Source organism: Calypte anna, chromosome 25 (genome assembly GCF_003957555.1).
Source record: "Calypte anna isolate BGI_N300 chromosome 25, bCalAnn1_v1.p, whole genome shotgun sequence".
NCBI classification, from domain to species: Eukaryota; Metazoa; Chordata; class Aves; order Apodiformes; family Trochilidae; genus Calypte; species Calypte anna.
This window is the reverse complement of record NC_044270.1, coordinates 1601327-1621201: the sequence shown is the minus strand read 5'-3', so window position 1 is coordinate 1621201 and position 19875 is coordinate 1601327. Positions and strand designations below refer to the sequence as shown.

General features: G+C 52.5%; 2 protein-coding genes across 6 annotated transcripts; one reads left to right on the top strand and one right to left on the bottom strand.

Annotated features, from left to right (window-relative positions):
• The first annotated feature begins 2915 nt into the window (after positions 1–2915).
• LOC103538268 (methanethiol oxidase-like) lies at positions 2916–7995 on the top strand. Its single transcript, XM_030464968.1, has 12 exons — positions 2916–2919; positions 3279–3332; positions 3659–3771; positions 4821–5006; positions 5503–5623; positions 5711–5893; positions 6051–6233; positions 6398–6472; positions 6729–6850; positions 6949–7041; positions 7361–7479; positions 7734–7995. Exons 1-12 carry the CDS (start codon positions 2916–2918, stop codon positions 7894–7896), a joined length of 1416 nt encoding a protein of 471 aa, XP_030320828.1. The 3' UTR covers positions 7897–7995.
• Positions 7996–9057: 1062 nt separating this feature from the next.
• On the bottom strand, positions 9058–19027 carry SELENBP1 (selenium binding protein 1). Of its 5 annotated transcripts, none has more exons than XM_030465028.1 (12): positions 18845–19026; positions 16278–16331; positions 15041–15153; positions 14229–14414; positions 13656–13776; positions 12973–13155; positions 12704–12882; positions 11926–12004; positions 11322–11443; positions 11102–11194; positions 10400–10518; positions 9058–9926 (listed from the first exon to the last, which is right to left on the bottom strand). In XM_030465028.1, exons 1-12 carry the CDS (start codon positions 18846–18848, stop codon positions 9764–9766), a joined length of 1416 nt encoding a protein of 471 aa, XP_030320888.1. In that variant the 5' UTR covers positions 18849–19026; the 3' UTR covers positions 9058–9763. The 5 variants fall into 5 exon arrangements, with proteins under 5 accessions (XP_030320888.1, XP_030320891.1, XP_008502799.1 ...); XM_030465031.1 differs by lacking the exon at positions 18845–19026 and adding an exon at positions 18643–18661; XM_008504577.2 differs by lacking the exon at positions 18845–19026 and adding an exon at positions 16890–16950.
• Between the last annotated feature and the right edge of the window lie 848 nt (positions 19028–19875).

Below are 19875 nucleotides of genomic sequence, written 5' to 3'. Positions count from 1 at the left end.
CTGTAAATACTGTAAATATTCTGTAAAATACAGCACAGAGGCTTTGGGTGTTCTTTGCCTGGGACAGCTTCAGCCCAGGCCTGCAGCCCCTCAGCACTCTGGTTCCTCCCACTGGAACCCACCCGTGTTCACAAGAGCCCAAGTGTCTGGGGCTGAGGAGCTCCTGCTCCATCAGGGGCAGTTTCAGGTGTCACGATGTGCATGTCTCACTGCACCCTCTTCTTCCACCTTGCACACCTGCTAATTAAAAACTTCATTAGTCTTCCTCCCATTAACCACGTTTGCTGGTCATCTCCTTTGGCTTTTTTTTGGTGACGTCTTTGGCATCCCTCACAAAACCAAGCTGTGGGGCGTAGAGTTTTCTAATTAAAGGTGATAGCAGGGAGGATAAGAGCAGGCTCAGCAGCACCAACCAGCAGGTGATGGTTGGTGGAGAACAGAGTCAGCGTGGTCTGCTCTCACCCCACACCAGCTCCGTGGGCAGGAAGTGCTGGGAAGCTGTGACATGGAGGAGCAATCAGGGGCTTCACGGGACAGCCTTGCTTCAGAACATCACCAAGCCCCACAGCTGCTTGTAATCACCCTCCCTGCAGGGCAGGGTTGTGAGGCAGTAAACACCAAGGTGCAGAGCTCTGGGGGCTCCCGTCGCACTCCCCAGGCCACATCTTGAAGAAGTTAACACTCAGCTTTGTTAAGCTTCCCACACTACATCAGCAGCTTGTAAATTAACCTCCAAGCTTCGCTCCTGCTCTTTGAGGTGGCAAATTGTGCTGGTATTGACACCAGGGCTGGATGCTGTGGTTTTCCTTCTGCTCCTGAAGAGGGGAAGGGTCTGGAGCAGAGGGAAGCGCTGGGGAGATGTGGAGCCTGGGAAGGTCTGGGACCCCACACACCTCTGCTGGCATCTTCTGCTGGTTCTCGCTCGGGTGTTGTGAGCTGTGCCAGTCTGCACCGGGTTGCATCACCCCCTCTTGCCCATTATCCAAAGTACAGCATGTTCTTCCCCATCAGGGTTGGGAGAGATGGCAGGGAGGAGGGGAGGAGTTGCCACCTCAGCATGGGCTGTCCCGTGAAGCCCCTGATTGCTCCTCCATGTCACAGCTTCCCAGCACTTCCTGCCCACGGAGCTGGTGTGGGGTGAGAGCAGACCACGCTGACTCTGTTCTCCACCAACCATCACCTGCTGGTTGGTGCTGCTGAGCCTGCTCTTATCCTCCCTGCTATCACCTTTAATTAGAAAACTCTACGCCCCACAGCTTGGTTTTGTGAGGGATGCCAAAGGCTTCACCAAAAAAAGCCAAAGGAGATGACCAGCAAACGTGGTTAATGGGAGGAAGACTAATGAAGTTTTTAATTAGCAGGTGTGCAGGTGCAAGAAGAAGAAGGTGCAGTGAGACATGCACATCGTGACACCTGAAACTGCCCCTGATGGAGCAGGAGCTCCTGATGCTTCCTGGGGCTGGCTGCTCTCCCTGCCACTGCAGATCAGCTGTGATGCTCTGAGCCCCACTTTTGGTCTGAGTAGGGGGAAGATGGGCTGCTCTGTGCCAGGTTCTGCTCTACCTTTTGCCTGTCTCAGCCACGGGGCCAGAGCTGTGGCTGCAACCCCCAGCAGTCCCATCCTTCACTGGAGCATCCTCAGGTCCACACTGTCTGGAGTTCAGGCCATGCCTCCTGCCAGCCTGGGAATGGAGATTTCTGCTCTTTGTGAAAGGCAGCAAAAGGAGCCTGCATCAAAAAGACATTATTTTCCTTTTCTTCTGCCTGAAACAAAGCACTGGGGAAACGGAGCCCACCTGCCCCTGGGGAGTGCACTGATCAGCTGAGAAAGTGCTGAACCTGGGCACTGGTGTCAGGCTGCTCCCATGTCCACCAGTGGCACATCTGAAGTGCCCCTCTGGAAGCAGAGAGCCATTAATTACAGCTCAGCAGGATGGGCTGTCCTCTCTCCTGATAGAGATCTCCCAAGGGCTTCTTCAATGGCACTGTCAGATATTTCCACATTACCCCGTGGAGCAATTTCTTATCCTGTGTCTTTTCCCCGTTGATTGAGGACTTCTTCCACAAGAAACTCACTCATGTTCCAGAGCACTTGGTGCTCTCTTTTTGCTTTAGGGGGCAGCCTGGGTCATGAGCTCAGGACAGAACCTTTCTTCCAAAATGGATCCCTCCAAAACCTTTAACAGAGACCACTGCTGTTTCTGTTGGTGTTTCCTGGCAGTTTACTCCAACTTCATCCACTCTGTGCCAGGCATCCCATAGTATTGGGGCCTGGAATGGGAGCTGCACAGTGGAGTGATGAGCAAGATGAGATGCCCATGGTCCCTGGTGTTTCCTGAGATGATCCAGGGAGCCCATGATGTCTTCAGCTCAGGGTCCCCCTTCCCGAGGAGCCTTTGGTGGCCTCTGTATGGTCAAACCTTGTGATCTCCAGGAGGCTGCTGGTGGGGTCACTTATCTGTCTGGGCTTCTCATCCCTCCTGTGGAATTTGCATCCCCTGCACATTTGTATGGCAGGAGCCTGGACATGGGGGATGGCTCTGAGGAGCTTGTGCCTTGGCTGGGAGACGGAGGCCTCCGGAGCTGAAGACATGCCAGTGGGAATCACCAGAGCCCCAGGATCAGATACGGGAGGTTGTCTTTAAGGAAATTACCTGCCTGGCCCAGCAGATTTCTCCTCTAGATTGGTGGCTGGCAAGGCGGAAAGCAGCCACAGCGCTGGTCGGCACCTCCCAAAAGTTGGGATCCATGGCTCCTCCCTTGGCCGCTTGCTCTCTGCCCCCACCCCTGTGCCTGGGATATAAGGCCCCTGAGAGCAGCCTGGGCACTACACAACCCACTCCAGCCAGGCAGACAGCTGCACCTCCACTTCCAGCACCTCTGCTCTTGAGGAGACCCAAGCAGAAGCCTTCAGCATGGGTAAGAGACACTCGGCAGCCTCCCCGCAACCCGCGGCAGCTCCCGCCCGGCAGCTCCAGCTGCATCTGGCTCCAGACACTGCCTGGAGCCTCCAGACATCCCACCCTCAGCCCCAGGACCACCTAGAGACTTCTTTTCCAGGCTCGACCCCCAGTGGGGAGCTGGTTCTTGGAGGCAGCTCCCTCTCTCTCTCTCTCTCTCTCTTTCTCTCCTCCCTCTGCTCCTCTGCTGCTGGGGAGGGGATGGGTGAGGGGCTCAGGGGATGCAGGAGGGACCTGAGCGGGTCCTACCCCTCCTGCACAGACACTTTTCATGCCGTGGCTGTTTCTGACTTTATTCCTCTCTTCTTCTCCCCCCAGACAGATGTAGAGTTCAGTGCTACGAGTACCCCAGCTGCCCGGAGCCTGTGAAAGGCAAGTCCTCTGGAGCATCTTGTGGAACGGGAGAGTTTGGCCAAGAGCTCGGTGTCAGCGCAGGGCTCCGTTAGTGACCGGCGGGTGCCGAGTCCCTTCTCCCACGGGGAGAAAACTGTGGCTCCATGGAGATCCACACGTGCTGTTCCCTTGCTGCTGGGGCAGTAACAGAACCAGGCTTGGGCAGCTGGCAGTGCCCAAGGAGGAAGGTCACAGCCTCCAGACAGCTCCTCCAAGTTGATCCAAGCCCAGAGCCTGTAGAAGCTTTTCCTCTCCTTTCTGCCTGCTTCCTGGCATGTTTTAACAGGAGTTTTCTGTGCCCCCAGCTCCCAGAGAGGAGGTTGCCTACGTGACCTGCACCTACAGGGAGACGGGCATCGACCAGCCTGACTTCCTGGCCACCGTTGACCTCAACACCTGCTCTCCATCCTTTGGACAGGTACCCCTCTCTTGACTGTTTTTTGGTTGGAATGGTGTGTAGATGCTGTCTCGGTGCTTCACGGTACCCCCAGATTCAGGATTTTCACTCTTTTTGCTGGGGACAATCAGATTGCTTGATCACCACTCTGGTCTTCAGGCTGTTTCTGCCTTCTTGGCTTCCTGCATCTTCCTGTCTCACCCACCCTGCCCTGACTCTTTGCCCTTTGCCTCTTCATGTCCTGGGACACCTCTTGTGAGTTTTGTCATGGCAGGGCTGCTTTTTGTGTTATGTGTGAGGCAGGACTGTCTGTTAGGAACCTCACCTCCCTGCTCTCTTCCCACTGTCCTCCGTGTGCCTGGCTCCAGTTGAATCATCTCCATCTCTGTGTCCTGGGGACAAGTTGGCTCTGACTCACTTCCCAACTCACTTCCAGAGCATCTGCTAGTGAGCTTTTGAGCACGTGCTCTGAATCACCCTGTCAGTGGCTGAAAATGGTCCCTGAGTGACCCAGGTGGTTGAGGGTCTCCAGCACTTGTGCAGAGTTCAGCATGTTTCTGTTGTGCAGAATTTTCAGAGATGTTCTGTGGGGCTCTGTCCCGTCCCAACCCATCCGTTGTCACCCTCAGAGGGGACACCAGCATTTACCTCTCTCTGCAGGCTGCAAAGTCAGGTTATATTCATCAGGGGTACAACCTCTGCATTACTACATGAAAGGCATTAGCAGAAAAAACCCTTCGGAAAGTTTTTAACACATTTTGAACTCCACTTCTGTAAGGAGTTTGCAGAGCAGCCCACACCACGTTTGCCAAGCTGCCAACCCCAACCTCTTCACAGACACTTTGAATTTTACAAGCAAGAGGTGAGAAACTCTTGACAGAATCTCCAGATCTCTCAGCTGCACACAGTTCACTGACAAAGAGCATTGGCCAGTGCCCAGTCCAGTGCCCTCCTCCCTGAGGCTCCAGTGAAGTCCAGTGAAGGCACCAGGACAGAACCATCTACCAGCATTAGGGTCCCCGTTTCTGCCCCCTCCCCGAGTGAACCCTAACTCTGCCTTGGCTGCCTAGGTGATCCACCGCCTGCCCGTGCCCAACCTCAAGGACGAGCTGCATGCCTCGGGGTGGAGCACTGGCAGCACCTGCCCTGACAATGCCACAAGGAAATGGAGCAAGCTGGTTCTTCCCTCTTTGATTTCTTCCCGCATTTACGTGGTGGATGTGGGTTCCCAGTGCCGGACTCCCAGGCTGTACAAGGTATGGCGGAGGTGATTCAAAGACAAGGTTCTGGGAAGGAGTTGGGAACTGGTGCTTCTGGAATAACACCCCAAGGAAGAAGGGTTCTCTCTTCCTCTTCTCTTCCTCCACCCTGATTTGAGAGAGCGGGGCCACGTTTCCATCTCAGCTCTCTCCTGCTCAGACCCAGGAGGGCCCCGATCCTCACTGCCTTCTCTCTCTGTACACGATTCCCTCAGGCAGTGTCTGCCCCCAGAGCTGCCCCCACAACAGTCAGGGGGACACACAAGCTCTCAGGTCTTGCTGTCTTCTTGTGCTCTGTGTAGAGGGGAGCCCAGAGGGGTCTGTGCTGCTCTCCAAGGACGAGGAGGAAGCTCTAGGAAGGGGGAGTTGTGGGAAGAAAGTTCCTGCAAGCCTCGGAGATGTTCCGAAGTCTCTGCTGGCCAAAGGCTCCGCCAGGGAGCGTGGGCTGGGCTGAGCAGGTGGAGGCTGCAGGGTGTGTGTCACCTTCTTTCAGACCATTGAGCCCGTGGATGTCTTCTGGACGTGTAACAAAGGATACCTGAACGTCCCTCGCACTCTGCCCAACGGCGATATCCTGATTGCCAACTCGGGGGATGCCGCTGGCCATGGCAAAGGTGCTGTGCCCTGGGAGAGCTCCCTGGAGGAGGGTGGGCAGGGCAGTGGGTATGGGATTTGTCACGCGTGCCCCTTGTGTGCCCCAGGTGGATTTATCGTGCTGGACGGAGAGACCTTTGAGCTGAAGGGCAACTGGGAACACGAGAGCGAGGTGCCCCCCACTGGGTACGACTTCTGGTACCAGGCACGCCACAACGTTCTGGTCAGCAGCGCCGGAGCCGTCCCCAGGATCGCAGGACGTGGGTTTCGCCCCGAGGACTTGAAGAAAGGTGAGGGGAGAGGGCTGGAGGTGCAGAGGCAGCGAGGTGGGGGAGGCTGTGGGTGCGGGCAGAGGGAGGGCACGGGCAGAGCTCTGCCCATCTGAGCGGCGTTCTGGGCAGGGGGTTCCCAGCCCCCTTCTCCTGACTCGGTTTTCCTTTTCCTCAGGGGTCTACGGGCGCCGCCTGAACGTGTGGAACTTGTCCTGCCGCAGCCTCACGCAGTGCTTTGACCTGGGCGAGGACTCTTTGCCCATCAGTGTGAAATTCCTCCACAACCCCGACGCTGCCGAGGGATTCGTCGCCTGCGCCCTCAGCGGGGTCATTTACCGCATCTACAAGTGCGAGGCGAGTGCTGTGCGGGCATCAGGGGAGAGCAGGGAGCCCCGGGGGGATGGGGAGAGGTGCCGGGGGAATTTGGGGCACCAGAGAGCAAGGAGGAGGCGTGTGGAGAGGGCAGAACCCATCCCTGCTTGGGAGGGCCGTGCTAGAAGGCTGTGTCTCTGCTGCAGAGAGACAACTGGGCAGTAGAAGAGGTGATCCGCATCCCGGCCAAGGACGTCACGGGATGGATTCTGCCCAAGATGCCAGGTTGGTCTGCCCTGAGGAGCTGGTTCCCTTTTCCTGACAGAGCCCAGGGAAGCTTTGTCGGAGGGCCCGAGGGGCTCCTGTCCTGCAGGCACCACCTGGGAGCTGGGGCTGGGTGCCAGGAGGGATTTCTGTGGGTGCTGCCTCCTCTGGAGCTCCTGGTTCCTGTGCCTTCCCTGGAGCTCCTGGTTCCTTTGGCTCCTCTGGAGCTCCTGGTTCCTGTGCCCTCCATGGAGCTCCTGCTTTCTCTGCCCTGCAGCCTTTACCGTCGACCTCGTCATCTCTCCGGACGACAAGTACCTGTACCTCAGCAACTGGTTCCACGGAGACATCCGCCAGTATGAGCTCTCCAAGCACTGCAAGCCCCGTCTGGTGGGACAGGTAAGGCAGGAGCAGAAGGGGCAGCAGTGCTGGGCTGCTCAGCAGGAGCTGGGGGTGGCTGGGTGACAAGGCAAGGTGTCTGCACGGGCTCTCTGCAGGTCTTTGTGGGAGGCCTCCTCCTCCGCTGCGGACCCGTGACCGTCTGCAGGGACGAAGAGCTCAAGAGCCAGCCGGAGCCCTTGGTGGTCAAGGTGGGTTCTGTGTCCCCTTTGCCCCCGGGTGGCCTTGGGCCCCTGGCTCCCTGTCCCCTCCTTTGTCCTCTGCTCTGTCCCCTCCTTTGTCCCCTCCTCTGTCCCCTCTTCTGTCCCCTCCTTTGTCCTCTGCTCTGTCCCCTCCTTTGTCCCCTCCTCTGTCCTCTCTCCCGTCGCCTCCTCTGTCCCCTCCTCTGTCCTCTCCTCTGTCCCCTGCTCTGTCCCCTCCTTTGTCCCCTCCTCTGTCCCTGCTCTGTCCCCTCTCTCCTCTCCGGGGGCAGCACAGCCGTAACCTCCCCGCTCTCTGCTGTGCCCGCAGTGCAAGCGAGTGTACGGCGGCCCTTGTAAACTCCAGCTGAGCTTGGATGGCAAGAGGCTCTACGTCACCAACTCCTTCTACAGCACCTGGGACAAGCAGTTCTACCCCAACCTGGTCAAGTAAGAAGCCTCTGGGAGGAAAGGGGCCTCCCCTGGGCCTGGGTGGTCCCTCTGCTGGGAAGGGGAAAGGCCCCTGGGGCGGGGGCTGCAGGGGCACAGAGCTCCTCAGGGACAGGTTGTCCTCAGAGCATCCCCGCAGCTTGGGCAGGAGAAAGGCTCTTCCTTGGGGAGGAGCTGGAGGCTGAAGGGCAGGATCTCCTGCAGAGGAGCAGGGCTTGCTGGTGGGTCACAGCTGCGCTCTTGTCCCCTGGCAGGGAAGGCTCTGCCCTGCTGCAGATTGATGTGGACACTCAGAAGGGAGGCCTGACCGTCAACAAGAACTTCCTGGTGGATTTTGGAAAGGAGCCCAACGGGCCTTGCCTTGCCCACGAAATCCACTTCCCTACTGGAGATGCCACCACTGAGACCCAGCACTAGGCGCCCCGGGGAGGACTCCCTGCTCCTCCTCCTCCTCCTCCTCCTCTCTCTTCCTCCTGCTCCTCTCTCTCCTGTAGTGCAGCCATTAGGAAAGGGCGCGGGGTGGCTGGGTTGGGGGTCCCCATCCCTTGCTGCAGTCTGGATTTCTGCTGGGCTGAGCTGCAGAGCTCCCTCAGCCTCCTGGTGCGGGTGTGGTTGGGGCAGAGCAGTGGGCAGGACAGGCGGCACCTTCTGGGTTTGGCTCTTTGCAGGGCAAAGCCAGGGCTGGGCAGGGCTCAGCCAGCACGGCCCCGGGGCAGTGGCTCCCAGCCAGAGCTGGGCAGGATGCAAAACCCCCCTCTTGGCAGAAAGTGATGTTCCCAGGTGGGCTGAGGGGCTGCTCTTCAGCCAGGCCCCTCCTGGATGGGCTTCCCCGGGCACCAGAGCCCTGGGGCTCCCTGGGCACCTGCCAGGTGGGTTTGCTCCCAGCCCAGGAGTGGGAAATGCTTTATTTTGAGAAGAGGTGCCTGCTCCTGACACTGCTTTGCTCTCGTTCTGCTTGAAACACGAATAAAATGGCTCTTTGCATCAGCTGCATCTTCGTGTTTGCTTATTTCACTAAAGCTTTTTTGAATTTATTTCACTGGACCAGAAATGGCTCCAGTGGTTTAGTGATAAGATCAGGGGGTTGGAAGATCTCTAAGACAGGACCTGGATTGTGCAGAGGTGCCTCTGAGCCTTCCTGGAAGCTTCTGGTAGAAATTATCTTCCCTGGTTCAGGTTTTCTCTGTGTGTGTGTGTGTGTGTGCATTCTTCCAGGCTCCAAATATTCTTCTTGTAGAGAAACCTGGCAACTATTTGCTCTATTTCTGCCCCAAACCAACAGGCTTTGTCAACAGCAGTGCCATGTTGTCATCACCATTGCCTCTGCCTGGAGACAGCCACAAACAGTGCTCCTGAAACGTCCCTACCAGCCCTGCAGGTCACACTCCAACCTCCCAAAAACTGGAATCAAAGGGGGCTGACTTTGCTCCACGGGTGGAGACAGAACACAGACACCGAGCAGCTGACCCAAACACTTCAGGCTGCACTCCAAGGATTCAGTTGACACTTCTCAGTGTATAACAAGGCACTTCCCTCCAGCTTCTCTCACCAGAGAAGTAGAGAGCTCAAGGCAGCAGACCAAAAAGAAAAAGGGTTTTTTATTAATGGTAACTCTCATCACAACTGCTTTGGCTTTACTTAAGGACAAACTTTTCTCCATTCTTTAACTTTCCCATTAATAACTGAGATATAAAACATCTTGTTGTGTTCCTGCACTTCCTGAAAATACTACACATAGACTTTCCTTCTGGTAGAGACACATCTTGGATATGTGCTGGCAGCAAAAACATAACTGAATCTGCAACCCCAGATAGCAGAGAATGAGGGAGCCCAGGAAGTGGTCACTTGTGAAGGAGGCAAATTCCACTGTGCCCTCCTGTGGTCATCCACAGGATCTTCTACTTCATTTAACACCAAAGATCTTAGTCGGGCTGAGGCTGGTTAGAAAGCACCTGGAATGACAAGATCCTGACAGAGCTACTTGTGTAGTTCAGAGAGACCCCGAGGCAGCAGCCCACAAACACAGACCTGAGCTCTCAAAGCCTGGCTGCAAATATCTTGGGCAGAGGAGTAAGCAGAGAATGGAAGCTTGATGATAAAATCTGACATTGCTGATGTCATCCCTGCAGCTGGCAAGGCTGAAGCTGAGCAGGAAGCAGCAGAGCCCCGCAATGGACACAGGAGGGAAAGCAACAGATCCAGAGAGGCAGAAAAGAGGGAGGAGGAAAAAGAGGAAAAAAAAAAAAAAAAGGAAAACCAACCCAAAACCCTCTCCAGGCAACAATCACATCCAGATATCAGAAGTACTGTCTCCACCAGGGTAACGAATCTCATGAGCTAGGACAGGTCCATCAGGCTCCTTCCCAAAATCCACTAGGAAGTTTTTATTCACTTCCAATCCACCTCTTTCAGTATCCACATCGATCTGCAGCATAACAGAGCCTTCCCTGAAAAAGAGACAAGAAAAAAGAGATATTGGGAAAAGAATTCGTATTTGTTGCTCCTCTTCCACGTTTGGGTGGAATTTGTCTTCATTTAACAGAAGATGGAAAGAATTCCAGATTCCAACTGAGCCTGAGCAGGTCTCAACTGTGAGTTTCATTGCCCCTGTAGCCTCCAATTAGCAATGGATAAGAATTAGTGGTTGTTACACATGAAAGAACAGCCAAGCTGCACTGTGCCCTCCTGTGGCCACCTGGATCATCATCTCCTGTCTTTAACACCCCAAACAAACTCGTGCTGATCTACCCAGAAGCAGTTTGAGGTACCATGGACTCCAGGAGGCTTGGCCCTGCTCACTGCTTTCTGCACCCACTTCCCAACAGATCAGGATTTCAACAAACTGTGTGTGCAGCCCCCAGCAGAAAGAACTCCTGACCGTGGGCTTCTCCTTCATCCTCCTTCACCAAAGTTTCCTTACTTGACAAGGTCTGGGTAGAACTGCTTGTCCCAGCCACTGTAGAGGGAGGTGGTGACATACAACCTCTTCCCATCCAAGCTCAGCTGAAGCATCTGAGGTCCCCCTTGCACCCTCTTCCCCTGAAATGGTGACAAGGAGCTCAAGACAAGCTGCTGACAAGGGTGAACAAAAGAGAAATGCAACAGCAAGGAGACAGAAACCAGCACAGCAGTTCTGCACCAAGCACTCTGAACTCCTTGCCACTGGGGCAGCAAATCCCCTGGTTTGGGCAGAGCACAGAGTTATTCAGATTTATTCAGATTTATTCCTTACTAACAGGGAGCCTTGAAGCCACGTGAGATGAGTTCCACTTGATTCATGGAACGAGCACACACCCAGAGCAGAAGGAGCTGGCTTAGTGCTTCAGCCATCAGGTGCTGGGAGAGCCTCAGAGTGTGAGGAACATACACTGCACTCCTGTGCCATCAGCCAGCTGACAGCAGCAGGCAAGGTGTTCTTACACAGGCCTGGGGACAGCTGAACAGCTTGTCCCATCCCACCAGGGACCCAGAGCACTTACCAGGATTTACCAGCTCCACCTGCCCAGGCTGCAAGCCAGACACCAACTACCTGAGCCACAGCTGTAGATGTTGTGTATTTGTCTGAGGTGTGGGGGGACATTTCCAAAGGGATTATAATTAGCAGAGCATTAGGAAAACATACTTTGATCACAAATGGCTCTGGCTGAGACTTCAATTCTTTGTCCTCCACTACAGTGACAGGCCCACCTCTGGTGATGCTGCCTCCCAGAAACACCTGCAACCAAGGGAAGGGGTGAGAGCAGGCACTGGCTGCCCAGGGAACACAGGAGCAATATTGGGACAATTCTCAAGCACAAGTAAATTGTCATTTTCTCCTTTAAAAAGAAAAAAAAAAGGCTCACCTGTCCCACCAGCTTGGCCTTGCAGGTGTTGGAGATGTCATACTGGCGGATGTCTCCGTGCAGCCAGTTGCTGAAGTACAGGAACCTGTCATCCAGGGAGATGAGGATATCAGTAATGAGACCTGCAAGGTAATATTCAAGAACAAAGTCAGGAAACAGACAGCACCAGCAACAAACAAGACCATGAGTCTGTTGCCTTCCAGTGTTCCAGTCAGAGGACCCTCAGGACAATGCATTAAGATAAGGGCTGAACAAACTCAGTCCCTCTTGGGAGCTCAGCACCTCCTCCAGGGCAGCTGAGGCTCCACCAGAGCCCCCTGAACACTCCTGAGTGCTGTGAGCTCCTGCTGAAAGACCCAAACTCTGAGTATTTTTCTGCAGAAACGGAGCTCAAGCACTGAGCAGAGTGGGAGCAGAGGTCTGGTCATCTCCTGCTCTGTGGCTCAGGAGCAAGGTTACTTTGGCTACACAGAGAACTCAAAATTGAGTATTTCACAAGGGAAATGTTTGTCATTTTAGGGTAAGACTTTGCAAAAAGCTTCACTGTACTAAGGGACCAAAGAGGACAACACTCCATCTCTTTGCCAAACATGCTGACACTAACCAGGCATGTCAGGGAGAAGCCATCCTTGCACCTTCTTGCTGGGTACTTGTATCACCTTCTCTGCTGCCCAGTCCCCTTTCTGCAGAAGGCACAGGAGAGATCACAGCATTATTGTCACCTCTGTCATGCCTGGCAGAGGGAGGAGAAACAAACAGTGCTATTTATTTACCAGGTCCTGCAGAGAAACGTTACCAAGGGGTGAGGATGGTGACTGTACTGCCAGGGAGAATCTTAATGATCAAACCCTGCAACAACACCCCAGAACTCAAGCCTGCTCACCTGCACTTGGTGTCCTGGCTGTCCCCAGCTCCCTCTCCAAAAGGCAACAGCTCTACTCTTCATTCCATCACCCCACCACCACCTTCCCTCCTCTTGGGTTGCAGCAGGCAACCCAGCCTGGCACTGCTGGCAACTTTCACACCTTCTCATCAGCTGCCAGTTGATAAATGTTTGTTGACCAACTCGCTGTTGAGCCCAAGCTGCAGCTACCTCCTCACTGCAAGTGTCTGTCAGACTGCCTGGTGTCCAAGTGATCATTAACGTTCTCATCACTGGCAAGACCTTCCCCTCTTCAGTACTTTCACAATTCATTAACCATGATTGAAATGATCAACAAGTGACTGTGGAGGCAGGGGAGGTGGGAGCAGATAGAATTAGACTGGAATTAGGAGCCTTTTTTGGTTTTTAAACCAAATTCTACTGTTTTCCCAAGCGAGGGGTGGATTTCTGCCACAACCAGCTCTGAGCTGCTGTGTTTGCTGTGGTTTTCAGGATTTACCTCAGTCTTGTAGAACCGGTGCACTCCCCCACTCAGAGCACAGCCAACAAACCCTTCTGCAGCATCTGGGTTGTGAAGGAATCGAATTTCCAGAGGGATGGAGCCCTTCCCTAAGTCAATTGACTGAATGTGGGTGTGGGTGCTCCAGTCCCACACATTAATGCAGCGGCCGTAATGCCCTGATGGATCAGGTCAGACATGAGTGAGTGCAGAAGGGATTATTTCAACAAAGAAATCACTTTGGAGAGTTTAAACAAATGCTCCCTCACCTTTCTCTACATCAGCTGGGTTAAACCCATCTGCCAGGATTTTGGGGACTCCCCATTCTGTGCTCAGCAGGACATTGTGTCGTGGCTGGTACCAGAAGTCGTAACCCAGGCTGGGAACCTTTCCCCCCTTCTCCCAATTTCCTTTCACTTCAAAGGTCTCTCCATCCAGCAACACAAAGCCACCTGACACAGAAACAGAAGGAAACTGCTTGAAGACATTCACATTAACAGCACCTTCATATTTAAATGCCTGTTTTCCAAACGTGCTGCCAAATGCAGCCCTGTGTGTAAGGACCCTGTGAGAAGGAGCAGGGCTCACCACTCCCCACCTGGAGGGGATTTCTCCTCACAGCTGCCATTTCTCTTTAGATGTCAGGCATTTTACACCCAAAGAGGTAACAAAAGCTATAGGCAAGAATCCTTGAAACTATTAAAATAGGAAATGCAACCTGGATTAGCTTTGAAAGGCTTCCTTTTCCTTAGACAGGGAGAGGTTGGCACCAGAAGCTTTCCTGCCCCTCTCATAACCACTGAGCTGATCCAGATGAAAGCCAACTTTCCTTGCCCCATGCTGAGGGGAGCCAAGTGAGATGTGTCAGTGGGTTTCTGTGCAGCCTGTACCTTGGGAATGTGATACCTCTATCCCACAAATACTTTTCCAGAGCAAGCAAGGGGGTGAATACCTTTTCCATTGCCAGAAGGGTCTCCCAAGCAGCTGATTAAGATGTCACCACTGCCCAGACAGTGAGAGGTGTGAGGATTAGCCACGTTGCCCTTCCAGAATAACTCCACTGGCTCCACAATCTGAAATATGAGTCCACACACAGCCACAGTCACCTCCTCAGAGATCACTACAGAGCTCCAGATCCACCCCTGGGAGCTGGAGTTTCAAAGAGTGAGGAAGGAAGGGCTGTATGGAAGGGGAATTGTTCTGCTTTTGGGCTTTTGAGCACCTGCCACCTCCTGCTTTCTGCTCTCCCCACAGTCCCAACCCTGACAGGTATTTGCTCCTCTCAACAGCAAGAGGTGAATGTTGAGGATCAGCTTAACTCATGCATGGCTGAGCCACTAATGTCTGTGTTTAATTAGTACCAGTGGCACAAACATCACTTGGGCAGTGTCCAGGCATCAGCTCTCACTGAGGTACCAGCAGTTCAGAGGGGGGAAAGCATCGTGCTAATTAGAGGTTGGGATCCCTACAATCACTGTCACGTGGTCAAAATAAAAGAAATCCCAAAAAGCCACCCAAAATCTACCTTATGGATCCTAGGAGCTCTCAGGTCTGTCCCCACATCCACCACATAAACTCGAGAAGAGATCAGACTGGGTAGAATCAGATGATTCCTTTTCTTTGTGGCATCCCCAAAGCAGCTGCTGCAGGCATTCCACCCAGAATGATGGAGCTCATCCCTCAGGTTTGGCATGGGCAGGCGATGGATCACCTGCAAAGTCAGGGATCCAGAAACTCAAGATTCAGTCTGGAATAGTTTTTTCCCCCTAGGCAAAGGGATGGGTCTTTGTGTCAAAGCATAAATTAATAAAGAGCAGAAGGGAACTGCTGTTTGTTATTCAGGAAGCAGGTTCAGGCTGAGATATGCAGAGCTGGAGCTGGGAGAAGGAAGTTGGGACATTCTGATGGAGATCAGAATTTAACTTTGCTGCAGTTTGTGTCACACCAGCACTGCTTGTCCAAGTGCAGTGACAAAGTGGGCAGCTCAAGGACAGTCACAGTGGCATTGTGGATCTGGTGTATGGTATGGATCTGTATAAGTACCTCCAGCTTCCCATTTATCAAGTAAATGGATTAGATTTATAATGCCTAATGTGTAGAATTATTAGAGCTTAATACTCAGTGGAACAGTGCTGCAAAAAGAACTATTAAAACACTAAGCACAAAAATGTCCTGAGTGTCTGGAGACTAATAAGATATATTTATTAGCTTTGAGGAACCTCATGAGAAAAACAGCAGAGGATTTGGTTGGTTCCACAAGTATCTACTTGAAAATGATGATGTGAACCCCAATGTTCATCACCCAGGGAGCACCAGAGCCACCCCACACCCAGGTACCTGGCAATAGTGTGGAGACTTGGGGTCAACATCCACAGTGGCCAGGTAGTCAGGCTTCTCAATCCCTGTGTTCCTGTAGACACAAGGCAGGTACACAATCTCCTCCCGGGGACCTTTTGAGGCAAAAATCTTCTTTAATGCATGAAAAGAAATCATTGTTACAAATATTCCCTGCAATTGCTGTAATATTGATGATTTAGATGAGGGGATTGAGTCCACAATTAATAAATTCACAGATGACACCAAGCTGGGGGGAAGTGTGGATCAGCTGGAAGGCAGGAGGGCTCTGCAGAGGGACCTGGAGAGGTTGGAGAGTTGGGATGATCCCAATGGGATGAGGTTCAACACAACAACCCCATGGGGAGCTCCAGGCTGGGCACAGAGTGGCAGAAAGGGAGCTGGGAGTCTGGATTGCCAGGAAGCTGAACAGGAGCCAGCAGTGTGCCCAGGTGGCCAAGAAGGCCAATGGCATCCTGGGCTGGCTCAGGAACAGCGTGGCCAGCAGGTCCAGGGAAGGGATTCTGCCCCTGTGCTCAGCTCTGGGGAGGCCACAGCTTGAGTCCTGTGTCCAGTTCTGGGCCCCTCAGCTCAGGAAGGAGCTTGAGGTGCTGGAGCAGGTCCAGAGAAGAGCAAGGAGGCTGTGAAGGGATCCAGCAGAATTGCTGTGAGGAAGGGCTGAGGGAGCTGGGGGTGTTGAGGCTGGAGAAGAGGAGGCTCAGGGGAGACCTCATCACTCTCTGCAACTCCCTGAAAGGAGGTTGGAGCCAGGGGGGGGTTGGGCTCTTTTCCCAGGCAACTCTCAGCAAGACAAGAGGGCAGGGTCTCAAGTTGTGCCAGGGGAGGTTTAGGTTGGAGATGAGAAAGAATTTCTTTCTGGAGAGGGTGATCAGGCATTGGAATGGGCTGCCCAGGGAAGGAGTGGATTCTCCGTGTCTGGAGATCTTTCCAAAGAGCCTGGATGTGGCACTGAGTGCCATGGGCTGGGAACCACGGGGGGAGTGGATCAAGGGTTGGAGCTGATGATCTCTGAGGTCCCTTCCAACCCAGCCCATTCTATGATTCTATGATTCCATCCATCTGTAAACTGATTCCTCCCAAGAAGCTGGGCCTCAGTATTCCTGTTTTGGCCTTGCTAATCCATGAGCCACTCTGGAAGGTGTTGTCCTGGTCTTCAGCTAATTTGAAAACAATTAATTTCTTGATGGCTTGGAGCTAGAGAAGATGTTCCAGTACTTGCCTTTCATGGCATCCAGAGGAGTTGCATATCCTGGACCACATCCTCCACATTTGGCTGATTGGAGAGGGGAAAAAAAAAAAGAAAAAAAAGTTCTTTTAATCTCCAAATTATTTCAAAAAAACCTCTCTGAGAGGACATTGCATTCAGGGATTGGCAAAGCTGAGCTCCAGTTCTGACACTGCCAAACACTTGACTCCAGGGAGTGCTCAGGTTACTTGAGTTTCTGAAAATACACAAAGTCTGACACCCTGTGCTCAAAACGAAGGGGAAATTGGGGCCTTCACTTCAAGGAGCTCAGCCACACAGTTTTAAAGCACATTTATATGTGACAAAGATCTGGGATTTAAGAAAATTGTGTTAAATGTTTCACAGAGAGCTGCTGAATCACTGCCAGAGGAGTAAGGAGACAGATTGCCCAATCTGAACAACCCATTTCATTACTTCTGGAGCACCTCCAGACTTTTTTTTCTGCATATAAATGCTGCAGAAATGGTTATTGTAGAAGGATTTACAGCTGGGGTAAGAGGGGAGGCTGCAGGTGACCAGAGAGAAGAGGAAGTTGGCTCCCTCTGTATCAGTTTGGCTCCTGGTCAACACCTAAGAGAAAATCACCTTAAAGCAGCCTGGTGCCCTGTGATTCCTCTGAGAGAGCCAACAGAACACACAGGCTGAGGATTGAATCCCTCAAAGTGTTGGCCAGAAGAAAACATTACCCTGAAACATTGCTTTAAGGGGCAGTGACAACATGCTGCAGGTTTCTAGGTTGAACTGGCACACATAAATCTGCTTTTAGAGAGCTGGGCAGGTGCTGGGAGGCTGAGCCCCTGCCACAGTGCTGGGAGGTTCTGCTCTGGAGCTGCTGAAAACTCAGAATTCCAGCTGTGAAAACCCAAATTCCAGCTGTGAAAACCCAAATTCCAGCTGTGAAAACCCAAATTCCACCTTTCTTCAGGACAACACCAAGGGAAATCCATGTTGGCAGAAGCAATGCCCTCCAGACCTCAAAGTCTGTAATAAAACCAAGCAAAGCAGATAAGTTTGTGCTCTGATGTTTAAAAAGAGAAGTTTCTAGCAACTTTGGGGTTTGTTTTTTTTTCCAGAATGACACAAATTGAAGATTTTTGAATCCAGTGGCAGCTCCAGTGCCCATTCTTTGAAGGCAAAATCCTTCCAGCAATCTGCAGGTGGAAGCTCCTGACTTCACAAACTGGGTCTCCTCAGGAAGAGTAATTTAGTACTTTGGGTTTCATTTCCCATCCTTTGTGAGCAGAAACACCAAACCCGAAGCTCGTTTTGTTCCATTTCTGCCTGAGCCATCACTGAAACTTTATTCCAATTTCCTCAATCACCTAAATTAGCAGGAACTCAGTGTGCATTAGACCACAGCTTAATTAGCATTGCAAATGCAGCTTTCTGCAAATTACTTTGAGAACAAGATTACTTGTGCCAAATTGTTTCCCAGAGCAAACACACAGCAAGATGATGAACGTTTTCTCTTCCTTTTTTTCCATAAAGATCTTTTTTTTTTTTCCTCCTTTCCCTCTGATCCCCTTCAAACACTTACCCTGAACCCTTGTATGCCACAGCCTGAAGAGCTCTGCTGATGATGTTGTGCATACAAAAGGTTTTCCTGGTGAACGTGTGATTTGCACCATCTTGTAGCAAAGTGTTAACAACAATATTTACGTTGCCACGTTAATAATCCCTCGTTAAACACTCTCAGACTATTTATCACGTTCCAGATCCCCCAGGCACCTGGCAGCTGACCCTGTGTGGAGCCTCCAAGCTCTCAGGTGAATTTTATTTTAACACCACCCGAGCCAGCACAGCCTCAAACCAACAAACACCTCCAAGGGCTTCAAAAGAGAAGCAAAACTGACACCACGGCACCGCCAGCACTTCCAAAAGCAAAAGGTACTTACAAAAGGTGCTCATTCACCCCAGGCAGATGAACCAAGGAGCTTCTGCTGAGTCAGGATCATTCCTTTTGCCTCTGCACTAAGGGGTTTTTCTTCTTGACTGAGCTCTACAGCCTCCCCCTGCTCTGCAGAGCGGCACAGGAGCAGCGTTCCCCAGCACACACTCTGATTTTACATCCTCGGGCTAAAAGCTCCCAGCTATTTCAGGCCCCTCCCTCCATTTCCTGTCCCTGCAGCCACGAGTGAAAGTCCGTAAAAATAATTACTCGGTCTAGCACCAAAAAAAAAATCATAAAAACCCAAAAAAACAGAGGCAAAAAGATCGAATTCTGGTTCTTCAGCTTCCCAGAACCTTCCTTCCCAACTCACGTTCACCAACAACCCCGGCTCCAAACTTTCACTCCCCTTTGTAGCTGCTAAAAGAGACATTTAATGTCAGCACTTACTGACAGCTTTACGGATCCTCCTTTGAAACCCCAGGGGTTTCCTTTAGATTCCAGAAATAAAGCTTTTAACAGTGAGGTGAAAGGTTCAAGTTCAGCCCCGCGTCCCTCCTGCCCAGCCCAAGCCCCACCGGCAGCTCCAGAGGGCAGGATCGGAGCCAAGAAGCAGCAGATCCCATCGGGATCCTCCGGGTGGATCTCTTACCCATACTCCTGGGGGGGTCGAGGAGCTCCAGCTGCCTGCAGAGCCTCGGGTGTCCAAGAGGGAAGGGTGGGAAGGAGCTGGGGAAGTGCCAAGGGGAGGATCCAGAGCTCCTCCTGCGTCCCGGGGGAAGCTCTGCCGAGATCCCGGTCCTCTGCTCCTCTTTAAGTCCGGAAAACTTTGCCCTGGGTCTTGTGTGCCCTGCGAGCTCTGAGACAGCAAAAAGGGGGGAGCGTTGTGCTTTAAAACAAACAAACAAACTAACCCAAACCTCGTGATTTTTTCCCCAGAGCACAGGGACTGCTCGGTGGCAGCCCTGGCAGCCTCCAAGGGGTTGGAGATTTCGGGGCTCTTCAGTGCAGCTGCAAAAAACCAAGTTGTCTGCTGAGAACATCCCGGAATTGGCTCTGAAAAAGGTTCTTTAAGACTGGCACCTGCCCTGGAGTATTGGAAAAGCCAGATTTCCCTCCTCATGCCATCTGGGATTCTGCTAAGCTGTCCCTGACAATAATTAATCTCATCTTTCCCATTGCTTTTCGAGGTATTTTTGCTCTTTTTTCCCCACAGATCCTTAGTGTTCATCTTTTATTAAGAGTTCCTTACAAGTGTCACTCTTCCTTCTCTTCTATTCCTCAGCTACTCCTCCTCTGTCCAGCAGCTCCTTCCCTCTCAGCTTTTCATTTGAAAAAACACTTTGCTGTGTCCAAACCTGACTCAGTGAGTTGGTTTTTGGGTTGGTTTTTGGGTTTTTTTTCAGCTGCTGTTAAGTGATCCGAGTAATTTATCTCCCAGCCTTGAGAGGCTGTGTCCTCAGGAGACACCAGGAAAGGCAAACAGGATCCACCCCAAGGCTTTGCTGACTCCTCTGCTCCTGAGGAGCCCCCAGAGGCCTCCAAGGGCTGAGCAGGAGTTCACAAAAGTCAATTTATTTCACCATTCCCGACCTGATTTTTAGGCAGAGTGTGAGGGGGCACCACCTCCTTCTGCTGCCATCAAAAAGCTCAGACCAGTCAGACCAGTCTGGACCCACTGGA

Coding starts and splice junctions, on each gene's coding strand:
- LOC103538268 (XM_030464968.1), top strand. Junction 6,473..6,728: donor GATTCTGCCCAAGATGCCAG/GTTGGTCTGCCC, acceptor TCTGCCCTGCAG/CCTTTACCGTCGACCTCGTC. Junction 7,480..7,733: donor TTCTACCCCAACCTGGTCAA/GTAAGAAGCCTC, acceptor GTCCCCTGGCAG/GGAAGGCTCTGCCCTGCTGC.
- SELENBP1 (XM_030465028.1), bottom strand. Junction 15,154..16,277: donor TCCTCTGGATGCCATGAAAG/GCAAGTACTGGA, acceptor TTGCCTCAAAAG/GTCCCCGGGAGGAGATTGTG. Junction 12,883..12,972: donor CCCAGCTGATGTAGAGAAAG/GTGAGGGAGCAT, acceptor CTGATCCATCAG/GGCATTACGGCCGCTGCATT.